Source organism: Palaemon carinicauda, chromosome 36, assembly GCF_036898095.1.
Source record: "Palaemon carinicauda isolate YSFRI2023 chromosome 36, ASM3689809v2, whole genome shotgun sequence".
Lineage (NCBI taxonomy): Eukaryota > Metazoa > Arthropoda > Malacostraca > Decapoda > Palaemonidae > Palaemon > Palaemon carinicauda.
The window spans coordinates 71,395,901-71,408,564 of record NC_090760.1 but is presented as its reverse complement, the minus strand read 5'-3'; the positions used below and the strand labels follow the sequence as shown (position 1 = coordinate 71,408,564).

General features: G+C 40.5%; 1 protein-coding gene across 1 annotated transcript in view; it reads left to right on the top strand.

Annotated features, from left to right (window-relative positions):
- Window positions 1-12,664, top strand: part of LOC137628897 (uncharacterized) — an 84,870-nt gene that overhangs the window by 57,756 nt on the left and 14,450 nt on the right. The window contains exon 5 of the mRNA XM_068360159.1: window positions 1,614-1,831. Within this exon, the coding sequence (XP_068216260.1) occupies window positions 1,614-1,831 (218 nt within the window). The remainder of the gene's footprint in view (window positions 1-1,613; window positions 1,832-12,664) is intronic.

The window sequence follows — 12,664 nt, the reverse complement described above, 5'->3', positions numbered from 1 at the left end:
TTGATAGAAATTCTTTTGTACTAAAGGGTTATGATGTCTTTAGCTAGTTTTGCAAAAGCTTTATATTACTACTACTACAAGATTTTGTACATTCCCTGGAAACAAACCAGTAAAGCCATTCCCTTAGTAACCATGCAGCAAGTAGAGCCTTCAGTATGCCTCGTGTGTTGCACTTTAGACATTACTAAATAGTTATTGCTGCATCTTTTGGCCCCTAGTTGGACCCACTTTTAAACCTTCTACTTTTTTCCTGCTTCCTTTCACCCATTTTTCTGTCCAAACTCTTTTAACGTTAATTTCATAGTGCAAGTTGCTTAGCAAGTAAATTGTCATGGAGAAGAATTTTTAATTGTGAAAAAAATGTAAAAAGGCCAATTGTAAGGATGTACAGTACAGTATACATTAATACAGTACTGTATAACAAATAAGCAAACTGCAAATTATAAACTCCATGTAGAAATATATGCAACCAGTTAAAAAGTAAGGAAATGAGATCTGAGTGAAAAAGTACTGTAGTAGACTGGGGTACATAGGCACGTTACCATTAACTTTTCAGGAAGTTGTGTATCCATGTAAGTTACTTTTAAAAGTCATGAGACTTTCTTGTTCTTGTGTACAAAACATACAAGTTTCTGTGTCAGATGTAATTCTTCTTTAGATTTTTAAATCTGAATTTTCTTACTGCCATTAAATTTTGATCTTTGGCTAGATTAAAAAATGAATATTGAATTTTGTTGACAGTTTTATTTAGATTTTGTAGTTGCCGTTGCTTAAACCAAATGATCCAAAAGAGTTTGTTTGTATAACATGAAAAGATAATTTGTTTTCTTATGATATGAAATGATTGCTTTTGTTCAGACCCCTTAAAAGAATACTGTGAATGTACTTTTATTCGTGGGTACCAATTTTCGTTGTTTTATAAAAAAATGTTGGTTCATGGATTGTTAAATTCGTGGATTTCCGTTTGGGAACTTTTACCTTTTTGGTTTTTAGTTGAACCCCAATTATGATATTGCATTGTTATTTATTGATAAAAATATTAAAATAAATATGAAATAAAAAAACAATTATTTTGATTTTATTTATATTCAGAAAGTATATGAAGAAATTCAATATGTAGAGAAAAAAACAAAAAAAAAAGTAGTAATCTCTGTAAATGACTAAATCTCCAAAAGAAAAAAAATAATTATTGTAGTGCACACCAAAATAAAACATTCACAATAACAAATAAAAATAATTAGTAATCCACAGTGGTTTAGAAAATGTAGGTTACCAATACAAATCGAATGTGTCCAAGGCCAATATCAAAATCTGACAGTGTATAAAAATTTTCATTGGATTTGTAAATTCGTGGATTCACCCACCCACGAAGACCACGAAAATTGGTACACCACGAGCAAAAATACTGTAACAGTATTATCAACGAGTTTTCAAATCCATAACATATTACTTGATAATCTTAAAAAAAATTGACAAATCTTTTATCATTGTTGTTGAAAACTATAGCATAATATATAATTAATTACTTTAACACTGATTATAGTATTTGATATGTCACGTAAAATGGAAATGCTATTTAAATCCATCTCATGTTTCATAATTTTTTTCTACAGCGATCAAATGAACCACTTGTTTGGCTGTGGTTTAAGTGATTGGAGTGTGGCTCTATGCTGGAACTCCGTCAATAGTTCCTCTGAATTCTTCCTGGTTATAAATTTTGATGTCTCATATTCGAGGCGCAGTAAAAAGTGGGAATTGCATTGCAACACGAGTCTTCGATGCCCTGCGTGGTGTAGTCATTTGAGGAGCTGTGTATCACTAATTGATGCAGGTAAGTTGTCTTTCTTTTGTTTATTATTGGCAGCAAGAAAAGCAAACGCAAGTACCCGGTAGCTTGTATCTTTTGTGTTTTTCCTTGACTGGTTCAAAGGCTTTATTTTTGTAAGTATAATAGATAATAAATAGAATTTGAATCCTAAGATGAAAGAAGAGCCCTCTTCATTTATTCATGGACTCAAAGTGCAGGAATATCTCAAAATTACAAGACTTTTTAAAATTAATTCAATTTGTTCCTACACGAATACAATTTACTGTCCGGTAATAGGCTGTTTAAAATTTCAACGTGGCACAGTACTGTAGATATAGTGGTTAATGGGTGGAGGGTAGGGGAAGCCTCATCCCTTATCCAGTAAGAGCAACCTTCACTTTGACATTGTCCACAGTTCACTACACTCGTACTGCTCCGCTACCTTTTAATCTGGCTGTTTTAATCTTTTGCTTTTTTTTTGAGACCTTTCTTCTTCCCTGCCTATGTTGGGGTCTTCGCTGCAATTTCTAGGGGAAGAATAAGTGAAGAGCTCATCGAAGAAGTCCAGGAAGTCTGATCAACAGGAGTTGCTCATGTGTAACTCCTACTTTTCTCTCCCTGTGGGAAAGAGAGTGCTGTACCTACAGCCTTTCTTATTGAGCGAGTACCAAGGGTTGTCCCTTGCGGGAAGAAACATTGGCACACGTTGCCAGGGAGGTATCTAGGCACTTGGTATAAGCCTTTTCTCACCTATTACCAATGCTTGCTCTCTTTTTGGGAGGATTGAGTGCCGAGAGTCGTCCCATAGCGAGAAGAAACATAGACACACGCAACTCTTGTACTAAAATGAGCACATGCCTTGCCAGTTGGGATGAAGGGCGCCTCCCATCTTTTCCCTTCTTGGACAATCTCTCACTTTCGGGAGAGAGCGAGAGAAAGAAGCTGGCAAGAACTTTTCCTTATGGGCATTGTTATTGGGAGATGATGCTATCACTACCTGTGCACCCTTTCATTCCAGTATAGTATAGGTTCATGCTGAATCATTTTTGGAGAAAAGTAGCAGTACTGTACTTCTTGCTCCTGCTGGTACAGTCACGTTCATAAGTGACGATACTCTGTACTTGTATTTGGACAAATTTTCAACCTGAAAAGTAACATCTGGAAATTACAGCAGCTTGGGCAGCAACTTTCCGTAAAGCGGCTGATTTAAAGGGACATGTTTTCTTTTAAATTATTGTAGTGGCTTACTTGCAATTTAAGACTATGTTTTTATCAGAAAAAAGTTAAAAGGGAAAACTAAAATGATAAAAATACTTTATTAATTATGTATGGTTTTAATTGTCAAGCATTCATTAAGAATCAAATCTCAACACTGGGTCTATTGTTTTGAAAATTTTATTTTAGTCATGAGCCTTGTTGTCTTGTATACTATATGATAATATTTGATGAAAATATATTGTTATTTAATGGAATCATGAGAGATAAGAGAAATAAAGACACGATAATTGACTTTAGCAGTGATCTGGTTATCCTGCTCTCGAGTAGTGCGTCGGGGTTGTCATTTTCTAGACCAATTCTTGAGGTTCTCGTCTTCATTGAAACGTTTGATCCATCTGAATATTGTTGTCCGGCTAGTCATGAAGGTAAGAGTCTGGTATGACACAGTGTTGCCACTGGATCTGCCTAAGAATTCCAACTGGCAAGGAAAATGGCCTTTAAACGCTGTATTACCGAAATCAACAAAACATCCGCCAAATTAACCAAATATATATTCACAATTTATATACTTTTTTATGTTAGTTTTAGTTCAAAATACAATACAGATCAATAGATATAAAATCGTAGACTTTGTATTATGAATATAAAACAGATTTATACCTTGATAACTATGCGGAAATATTTTCCGTTCTAGACAGAGTAGAGCAGAAATCAGAAATTAAAATGATGGAGATCCCTGTGTAGATTTATTTATCCATCATTAGTCCCACAATTCTGCCTTTTGGCAACCCTGGTATGATAGTCACGTTTTCCCTATGGGAATTTACCCACAGGTCCTTGGTACTGCGGTAGCTATTTAAAGGTGGGTTTAGACGGTCAAATGGTTCGACAGACAAGTGTTTGAAATGATGTTCGAATGTGTGAACGAGGTATTTGGTTGTTGAACACGTTTGTCGAACGGTTAAAAGAAAGTCTGTTCTAGTTTGACTTTGTGGGTGGGGCTTCATTGTCCACAAACATTATGCATTTGTGGCTGACTCCATCTCTTTGAACCGTTTTACAATGGGGTTCAACAATCCAGCTTGACGAACCATTTGTCCGTGTAAATCCCACTTAACAAGGTGCTACGATGCAGGCTCCTTCACGAGAATAGAAACCATCTCGTCCAAGATAACAGCTGTGTCGTAAGCCTAGAAGGATAGGCAAGAATATCTTTTCACTTCCCCTCCTTGAGATGCAGTATTCATTCTGGCATGTTCTGGATTAGACGCTAAATGTAGACAACCTTCACGATCGAGTAATTTTTCTTTATAGATGAGTTGTGTATTGAAGTATCTCCTCCATCCTTCCAGACAAGGTGGAGGATGGAAGTAATGTTTGTAAATCCAACATATCAGGATGACCATCCATTCAGACTACATACTGTTTTGCAATATAGGTTCTCTTGCAACTGTCTACCAGGCTCATAGTAGAGTCTAGCCTAACACCTCCTACATCATGCTCAGGTAGTTATTAGGGTGACAGGAGTCATCACATTCGCTCCTTACAGTACCGAAGTACATTGACATTTTCTGGGTTAGTAAAGCAGTCTACTTTATCGTACTACATCCATGAACATTCAGACACCACAAAACTAGATAGATAGATAGTAAAGCAGACAGTTTGGTTATAGGATGAGTCTTAAAGAATGATGGTTGTGTTCATGTAGGAACAAATAACAAATTTATAAAATGAATTTGTATTTTTCCTAACTATGCAAATCAGACTCCTATTAAGTTACACTGCCTTTCTCAACCACCCAGCAAGTTGGTATTTCAAATTGGTATATAAGCATTGTATTGGTCTACAAGCAAAAATTTCCCTCCATACGCACATTAATTTTGGACAAGTGTTAACAAGAGTAGTGTGCGTAACCATATGCCACCTATGCAGTGATCAAAGGCTTTTTTTTGCCATTTTATTTTTGTATTAGCTTGCAACCCCTCTTTGCTTGTAGCCTAACTCTTTCACTCTCTCAGCAGCACTAGTAGAAGAACGATCTCGCACGTGAGTCTTTGTAATTGCTTTATTTGTGGTTGTGTATTCTTTTTGGTGTTGTGATCGCTATTGTTCATCATAAAGACACTATTTGCTGTGTTGTAATGTTAACTGTACAGTATCGTGACAATGACCCCCAACATGATTAAAAAAGTTGGTAGGAAGAAGAGAGACCTGCAAAAACTTCACACTCCTACTGCAACATCCACAATTGGTTCAGTTACAAATCTAAACAATAAAGAGGATATTGAAGCATTAGACGAAGCAGAGCAAATGCTGTTTTATGGATCAATGATCTGTTTATCTGGATTGATGAGAAGCAGTTAGTAGGTGGTAGGGCTACTGAAAACACCATTTATAAAAAAGCAATGGTATTAGGGCTAAGTAAGAGACAGTATCAAGAGAATGTTGAGATTTCAACTGAGATGTTAAGAATGCCGAAAAGCCTGCAAAATTTTATAAAAGGTACAATTTTGTCATGGCGAGTGGTGAACCTATTCAATACCAACAATGCGATGTCACATGGCCATGAATTGTTAAAGAGAAGGACAAAGCCGTCGACTCTAGATTGGTTCCTTGTCGAAACTTAATCGAAGATTGTAAAAAAAGACAACCAAGCATCCAGAAAGCATAAATTAAGTGATGTAGTTAGTGATAGTTCATGCCGTTCAAGAAAGAGAACTCCTGATAAAAGTTCTCATGTTATGAATCAGCTGGGATATTCTACTCGAGAGAGCAATAGATACAATGATGAAAATGATATGTTCTTTAAACATTCTCCTTTTTCCTCCCTTAGCTGAAGATAGTTAACCGTACAATACTTGTCATTCTCTCATGAGTAGATAATTTCTATGGAAGGGTAAAAAAGCTTTCAATGTAACTTCTAGAATGATATGGGGTTACTTCTTCCAGTCTTGGATTTCATTTTGCGAATCTCATTACTCAATAATATTGTGGTGTTTTATTCCAGCTGTGACCAAATTATGGAATGATCTATTTAACTATATAATTCACTCTTTGGAACTCTTAGAAGATCAAACTTATTGCAAATGTATTTTTTTGTTATTTAGTATGTTTAGATAAGTCTCATTTCATCATTGTTATGTTATTTACCTTTAAAATTTTGTCTTATTTCATAATAGGTTCTGCTATTTACCTTGAAAACATTTTAGCTAAATATTTATGTTAATTTTTTTTTTTTTTTTATACTGCTAGGTATTTCTCTTGTAGTTTATTCTTCACTTCTCATTTTCTTTACCAACCAGGTTCTGTGTGATACAGTGATAATAACAATAATAATGATAACATTTTTATTTCAGTGATTTATATTGTACTTTTTTCAATATTAAACTTAGCCGGTGATTATATAAGCTACAACTCTGTTGCTCGACAGAAAACTCTACGTAAAAAATCCGCCAGCGATCGCTATGCAGGTAGGGGGTGTACTTCAACAGCGCCATCTGTCGTGCAGGTACTCAGTACTCAATGTAAACACAGAACTCAATTTTCTCTCTGTCGGGCTACCGGCAAGACCTACTAATTCGCTGTTACTAACTGGATTTGTTTTCACAACTATTTGGTGAAGTACACTATTCTAGTTTTGAGCTTTCGCTATGCAGGTGTTTTATCTTCATCTCAAAACTTGAACTCGTTTTGGATAGATTTAATTATGGTGACAAAGAGAGTATGGACTCTCTTTCACTTTTAAATGGCCGACCCTTCCCTTAGACGGAAGTGTGTTTAGGTTTTTAGTAATTTTTCTTATCACGTTATAGATCTATATATTTTATATCTCTCCGCCTTTATTAGGCCTCTTCGATTAACTTTCCATTTATTATAAACATATAAAAATAAATTTTAATGTTTTGTTTATATGCGACCTTTCCTGATAGTAGGCGGTCCTAACTTGGAACCGAAGTTAATCAACGTTGAGCCCATTATATCGTATTTAGCCTTTAAAGAATTTAAAACTTTTTAAATGTAATGTTTTATGAAAGAATTTCTTTGATAGTCTTCGTACTGTTTTCAAAGACGAACTAACGTTTAGTTTTTTAGGCTACGCAGTTGTTGACGTTCAGGACGTTCAACATGCGCTCTATCGTTACGATAGAGAGAGAGTGTATCACGGTTTCACTTTGCAGTAAGAGTAAATCGATTCTGACGTTTTGTTCATTCTTTCTTAGCTTAAATGTTTTAAATTCTAATTTAAAGGAACTTTTTATTTGGAAAACCTTTCAGTTTTTTCCTTTAGTCAAATAACATGTTTTTTTGACGATATATAATTGGGCTCTTCTCTTAGGTGCGAAATCAAGAGAGAAAGAGAGAGAGAGATAGAGACGGAGGGAGAGAGAGGAGAGAAAACGTTCCGTTCAAGCGGGTAACGTTGTTCTCGTGTTACTCTCGTCCCTAGTCTCTGTACGGGGAGGAAGGTAAAACGTTTTTAGGTTTTTATTCTCGTCCCCAGGCTATGTGCGGTGAGAGATTGAAAACGTAGTTTATATGAACTAGTGTTTAGTCTCTTTCCCAGCCACTGAATTTTTTATCTTAATATATGTTTTCTGTTTTTTGCTGGTATTAATGAGCTGCATTATACGACTGATTTCGCAATTACTACCTTTTAATGAAGGGTAGAATTGCGTGTTTCAGGTAGAAATCAGTAAAAGTTTCGATTTCAGTGAAATAAGTGCAAAACAGAAAATCGATAAAGTGATATGCGCAAAGTGTTACAGTGTTGCGTCCGAGGGTTCGTCTGTTCGTGCCTGTCGTTCACCTAGTCCGGGACCTCTTGCAAGCTCCCAAGCCCAGGGGAGAAGTAATGTCGAACGACTTATGGGTTCGAGAGGCCTTGATCAACGAACAGACGTTTCCCTCCGTGGTTTCGGGCGTATCTACCCAAGATCGCACCACCCACACAAAGACGAGAGAGCCCATTTATTCCTCGTCTGCGGAAGAGGTTTCTCGTAAGAAACCATGGACCAAGGTCTCGCGGCTTATTAAGCGCAAGTCGGTCCCTTCCGCGCAAGTCCAACGGCCCAGTTGTAGCCACTGGGTCAGTTCGGACTCGCTGCAGTCTTCCGACGACTGCTCACCTCCTAAGAGAGGCAAAGCGGTACCGCATCAGGCAGTCACACCGTCTGTTGCCGCACCTGCTCCTGTAGACCCTAAGTGGTCTTTGCTGCAGACCGTGCAGTCTCAGTTAACGTCATTGATGCAGGACTTTCGTGCGGAGAAGGTTGACACTGCACCAACCTCTAGCCTACAACCAACCACGGTTGTGCGTCTTGTGGACGCTGAGGCGACCTTCTGCCGCACTCCAGCTGAGAGAGTCCCGCCACCCATGCGTTCCAGTGTACCCTGCCAGCCGCATGTTGACGTTCAGCGACGCACGGAACCTTCCGTTGACGTTCGCGAGGTACAACAACAGTCTAAGTTGTTTTGTTTTGACGTGGTGCGTCAACCTCCGCATTCTAGAGTTGTTTTGACTGCTCAGTCTAGACAGTCAAAGCAGTCTCGAGTGGACACTGTACGTCCTCACGCACCTGTTGTGGTTGACAGTTCAGTTGTTGACAGTTCACAGACTGTCAAGCAGTTACATGACGTTGCGTTCTGGTCCGCTACTAATGCACCAGTGAGAGACTCAGCTTTTATCGGACAAGGTTCCTGTAGATGAGGAAGTTGCTGTTCTCCCTCCTACTGATATTCCCTTGAGGACTCTGTCAGATGGAGAGGAGCCTTAAGCTGCTTAGCCTCCTATGGACTTTAATTAAATCATGATGATTTTTTAAGGATCTTCGTCCGGATCTTGTAACTGCTGCTCCTCGTTTGCCTAAACGTCAGAACTTACACTAGGCCTAGCTACTTCGAAGCTGTTGTTTTTAAGCTAGTGCTCTCTCGCTCTCCTAGAGAGCGTTACGTTGGCTAGGCGACTGGTTTTTTCACCAGGAGGAGTTTTGGGGATACAGCCTTTGATTTCCCTTCTTTTAAACTGGCTTATAGAGCGAGAGTCTGATATGACACGAGAGAAGTTCTCGGCTTGGGAGTTCATGCCTCTGCCCAGATAGACTTCTCAATTCTGGTAGACTCTCCCTGGCGCCTAGCCAGGAGACGCTCCAAGTTGTTTACAGGTCAACTTCTCAGCTTTTGTCGAGCCTTTGAAGTTTTGCTGTACTATGATGTCACACATAACAAGGCTTTCAGGGATGGTAAACGGTTCCGCCTCAGTCGCTAACCCCGTCTGTTGCCACACCTGCTCCCGTAGACCCTAAATGGGCTTTGCTGCAAGACATGCAGTCCAAGCTTGCGTCCTTGATAGAGGACTTAAATGCGGAGAAGAACCTTCTGGCCAACAACCTTCCAACCGGTCGGTTGTGCGCCCTGTTGACGCTGAGGTAACCTACTCGCGTCTGCCAGTTGAGGTGGTTCCTCCTTCTGGCCAACAACCTTCCAACCGGTCGGTTGTGCGCCCTGTTGACGCTGAGGTAACCTACTCGCGTCTGCCAGTTGAGGTGGTTCCTCCACCGATGCGACCCAGTGTGGGTTGCCAGCCGCACGTTGACGTTAAGCGACGCTCGGAGGTGGTGGTTGACGTTCAGGACGTTCAACAACCAGCAGAGGTGACTTGTTGTGACGCAGTGCGTCAACCTCAGCAACCCGGTAGGGTGTTGACTGCACAACCCAGACGGTCTAGACAGTTTCGGGTTGACGCTGTACTTCCTCGCGCACCCATGGTTGTTGACAGTTCACAGACTGTGCAGCAGTTCCATGATATTGCGTCCGGCTCCGTCACGCATCCACCAGTGCGACGGGATTCAGCGAGTCAGACGTTGCCCACTCCGTTGCCGTTTCCTCATCAGTTTCGGATGAGGAACCCTCTGATGAGGACGTTGCTGAACAAGACGATCAGCCCCCAGCCCTGCTATCCATCCAGAAGATGCTGAAGAAGGAACGCTGCTCAGTCAGGCTGTGGATGAGTCTGGTAGGGACGCTGTCATCCGTGGATCAATTTGTGTCACTAGGAAGACTACACCTCCGTCCTCTTCTATACCATCTAGCTTTTCACTGGAAAAGGACAAGACGCTAGAAGCGGTCTCGATCCCGGTTTCCGAAAAGATAAAGTCTTGTCTGACTTGGTGAAAGGACTATATCAACCTAAGAGAGGGTCTTCCCCTGACTGTTCAGACTCCCAACCACGTTCTCTTCTCGGACGCATCGGACGTAGGCTGGGGTGCGACATTAGACGGTCGGGAATGCTCGGGATTATGGAACTCGAGTCAAAGGACAATGCATTTCAACTGCAAGGAGCGACTGGCAGTACGTCTGGCCTGGAAAAGCTTCAGGTCTCTCCTTCAAGGCAAAGTGGTGGAGGTGAACTCGGACAACACCACGGCTTTGGCGTACATCTCCAAGCAAGGAGGGACCTACTCTCTGACGTTGTACGAGATCGCAAGGGACCTCCTCACCTGGTCAAAAGGTCTAGACATATCACTAGTAACGAGGTTCATCCAAGGCAACTTGAATGTCATGGCAGATTGTCTCAGTCGGAAGGGACAAATAATTCCAACAGAATGGACCCTCCACAAGGATGTATGCAAGAGACTTTGGGCCACCTGAGGCCAGCCAACCATAGATCTCTTCGCAACCTCGATGACCAAGAGGCTCCCAATATTTTGCTCACCAATCCCGGACCCAGTAGCAGTTCATATAGATGCCTTTCTCCTAGATTGGTCACATCTAGATCTATATGCATTCCCTCCGTTCAAGATTGTCAACAAGGTACTGCAGAAGTTCGCCTCTCACGAAGGGACAAGGTTGACGCTAGTTGCTTCCCTCTGGCCCGCGAGAGAATGGTTCACCGAGGTACTTCGATGGCTAGTAGACGTTCCCAGAACACTTCCCCTAAGGGTGGACCTTCTACGTCAGCCACACGTAAAGAAGGTACACCAAGGCCTCCACGCTCTTCGTCTGACTGCCTTCAGACTATCGAAAGACTCTCGAGAGCTAGAGGCTTTTCGAAGGAGGCAGCCAGAGCGATTGCTAGAGCAAGGAGAACATCCACCCTTAGAGTCTACCAATCGAAGTGGGAAATCTTCCGAAACTGGTGCAAGTCAGTATCCGTTTCCTCGACCAGTACCTCTGTAACTCAAATAGCTGACTTCCTCTTATATCTGAGGAAAGAACGATCTCTTTCAGCTCCCACTATCAAGGGTTACAGAAGCATGTTGGCATCAGTCTTCCGTCACAGAGGCTTAGATCTTTCCAACAATAAAGATCTACAGGACCTCCTTAAGTCTTTTGAGACCACGAAGGAGCGTCGTTTGGTTACACCTGGTTGGAATTTAGACGTGGTACTAAGATTCCTTATGTCAGACAGGTTCGAACCGCTACAATCAGCCTCCCTGAAAGATCTCACCTTAAAGACTCTTTTCCTGGTATGCTTAGCCACAGCTAAAAGAGTCAGTGAGATTCATGCCTTCAGCAAGAACATCGGATTCTCATCCGAAACGGCTACATGTTCTACAACTTGGTTTTCTAGCCAAAAACGAGCTGCCTTCTCGGCCTTGGCCAATATCGTTCGATATTCCAAACTTATCGTATGGTTGGAAATGAACTAGAAAGAGTCTTATGCCCTGTAAGAGCTCTTAAGTTCTATTTAAAACGATCTAAACCTTTACGAGGCCCGTCTGAAGCTTTATGGTGTTCAGTTAAGAAACCATCTTTGCCTATGTCAAAGAATGCTTTATCCTATTTTATCAGACTGTTAATACGAGAAGCTCATTCCCATCTGAATGAGGAAGCCCAAGCTTTGCTGAAGGTAAGGACACACGAAGTTAGAGCTGTCGCAACTTCCGTGGCCTTTAAACAAAATAGATCTCTGCAAAGTATAATCGACGCAACCTATTGGAAAAGCAAGTCAGTGTTCGCGTCTTTTTTTATCTTAAGAATGTCCAGTCTCTTTACGAGAACTGCTACACTCTGGGACCATTCGTAGCAACGAGTGCAGTAGTAGGTGAGGGCTCAACCACTACAATTCCCTAATTCCATAACCTTTTTAATCTTTCTCTTGAAATGTTTTATTATTGTTTTTGGGTTGTCCGGAAGGCTAAGAAGCCTTTCGCATCCTACTTGATTTGGCGGGTGGTCAAAGTCATTTCTTGAGAAGCGCCTAGATTAGAGGTTTTGATGAGGTCCTGTTGTATGGGTTGCAACCCTTGATACTTCAGCTCCTAGGGGTCGCTCAGCATCCTAAGAGGATCGCGAGGCTCCGTAAGGAAGACGTACTTAAAAAGGCAGAGTAATTGTTTAAGTCGACTTCCTTACCAGGTACTGTACTTATTTATTTTATGTTTGTTATTTTGAATAACTGCTAAAATGAAATAAAAAAATCCTTAGCTCATAATAATGTAAACAATTATTGCTGGTCTCTACCCACCCCCCTGGGTGTGATTCAGCTTATATAATCACCGGCTAAGTTTAATATTGAAAAATGTTATTTTTATAATAAAATAAATTTTTGAATATACTTACCCGGTGATTATATATTAAAGGACCCTCCCTTCCTCCCCAATAGAGACCCAGTGGACCGAGGAGAAAATTGAGTTCTGT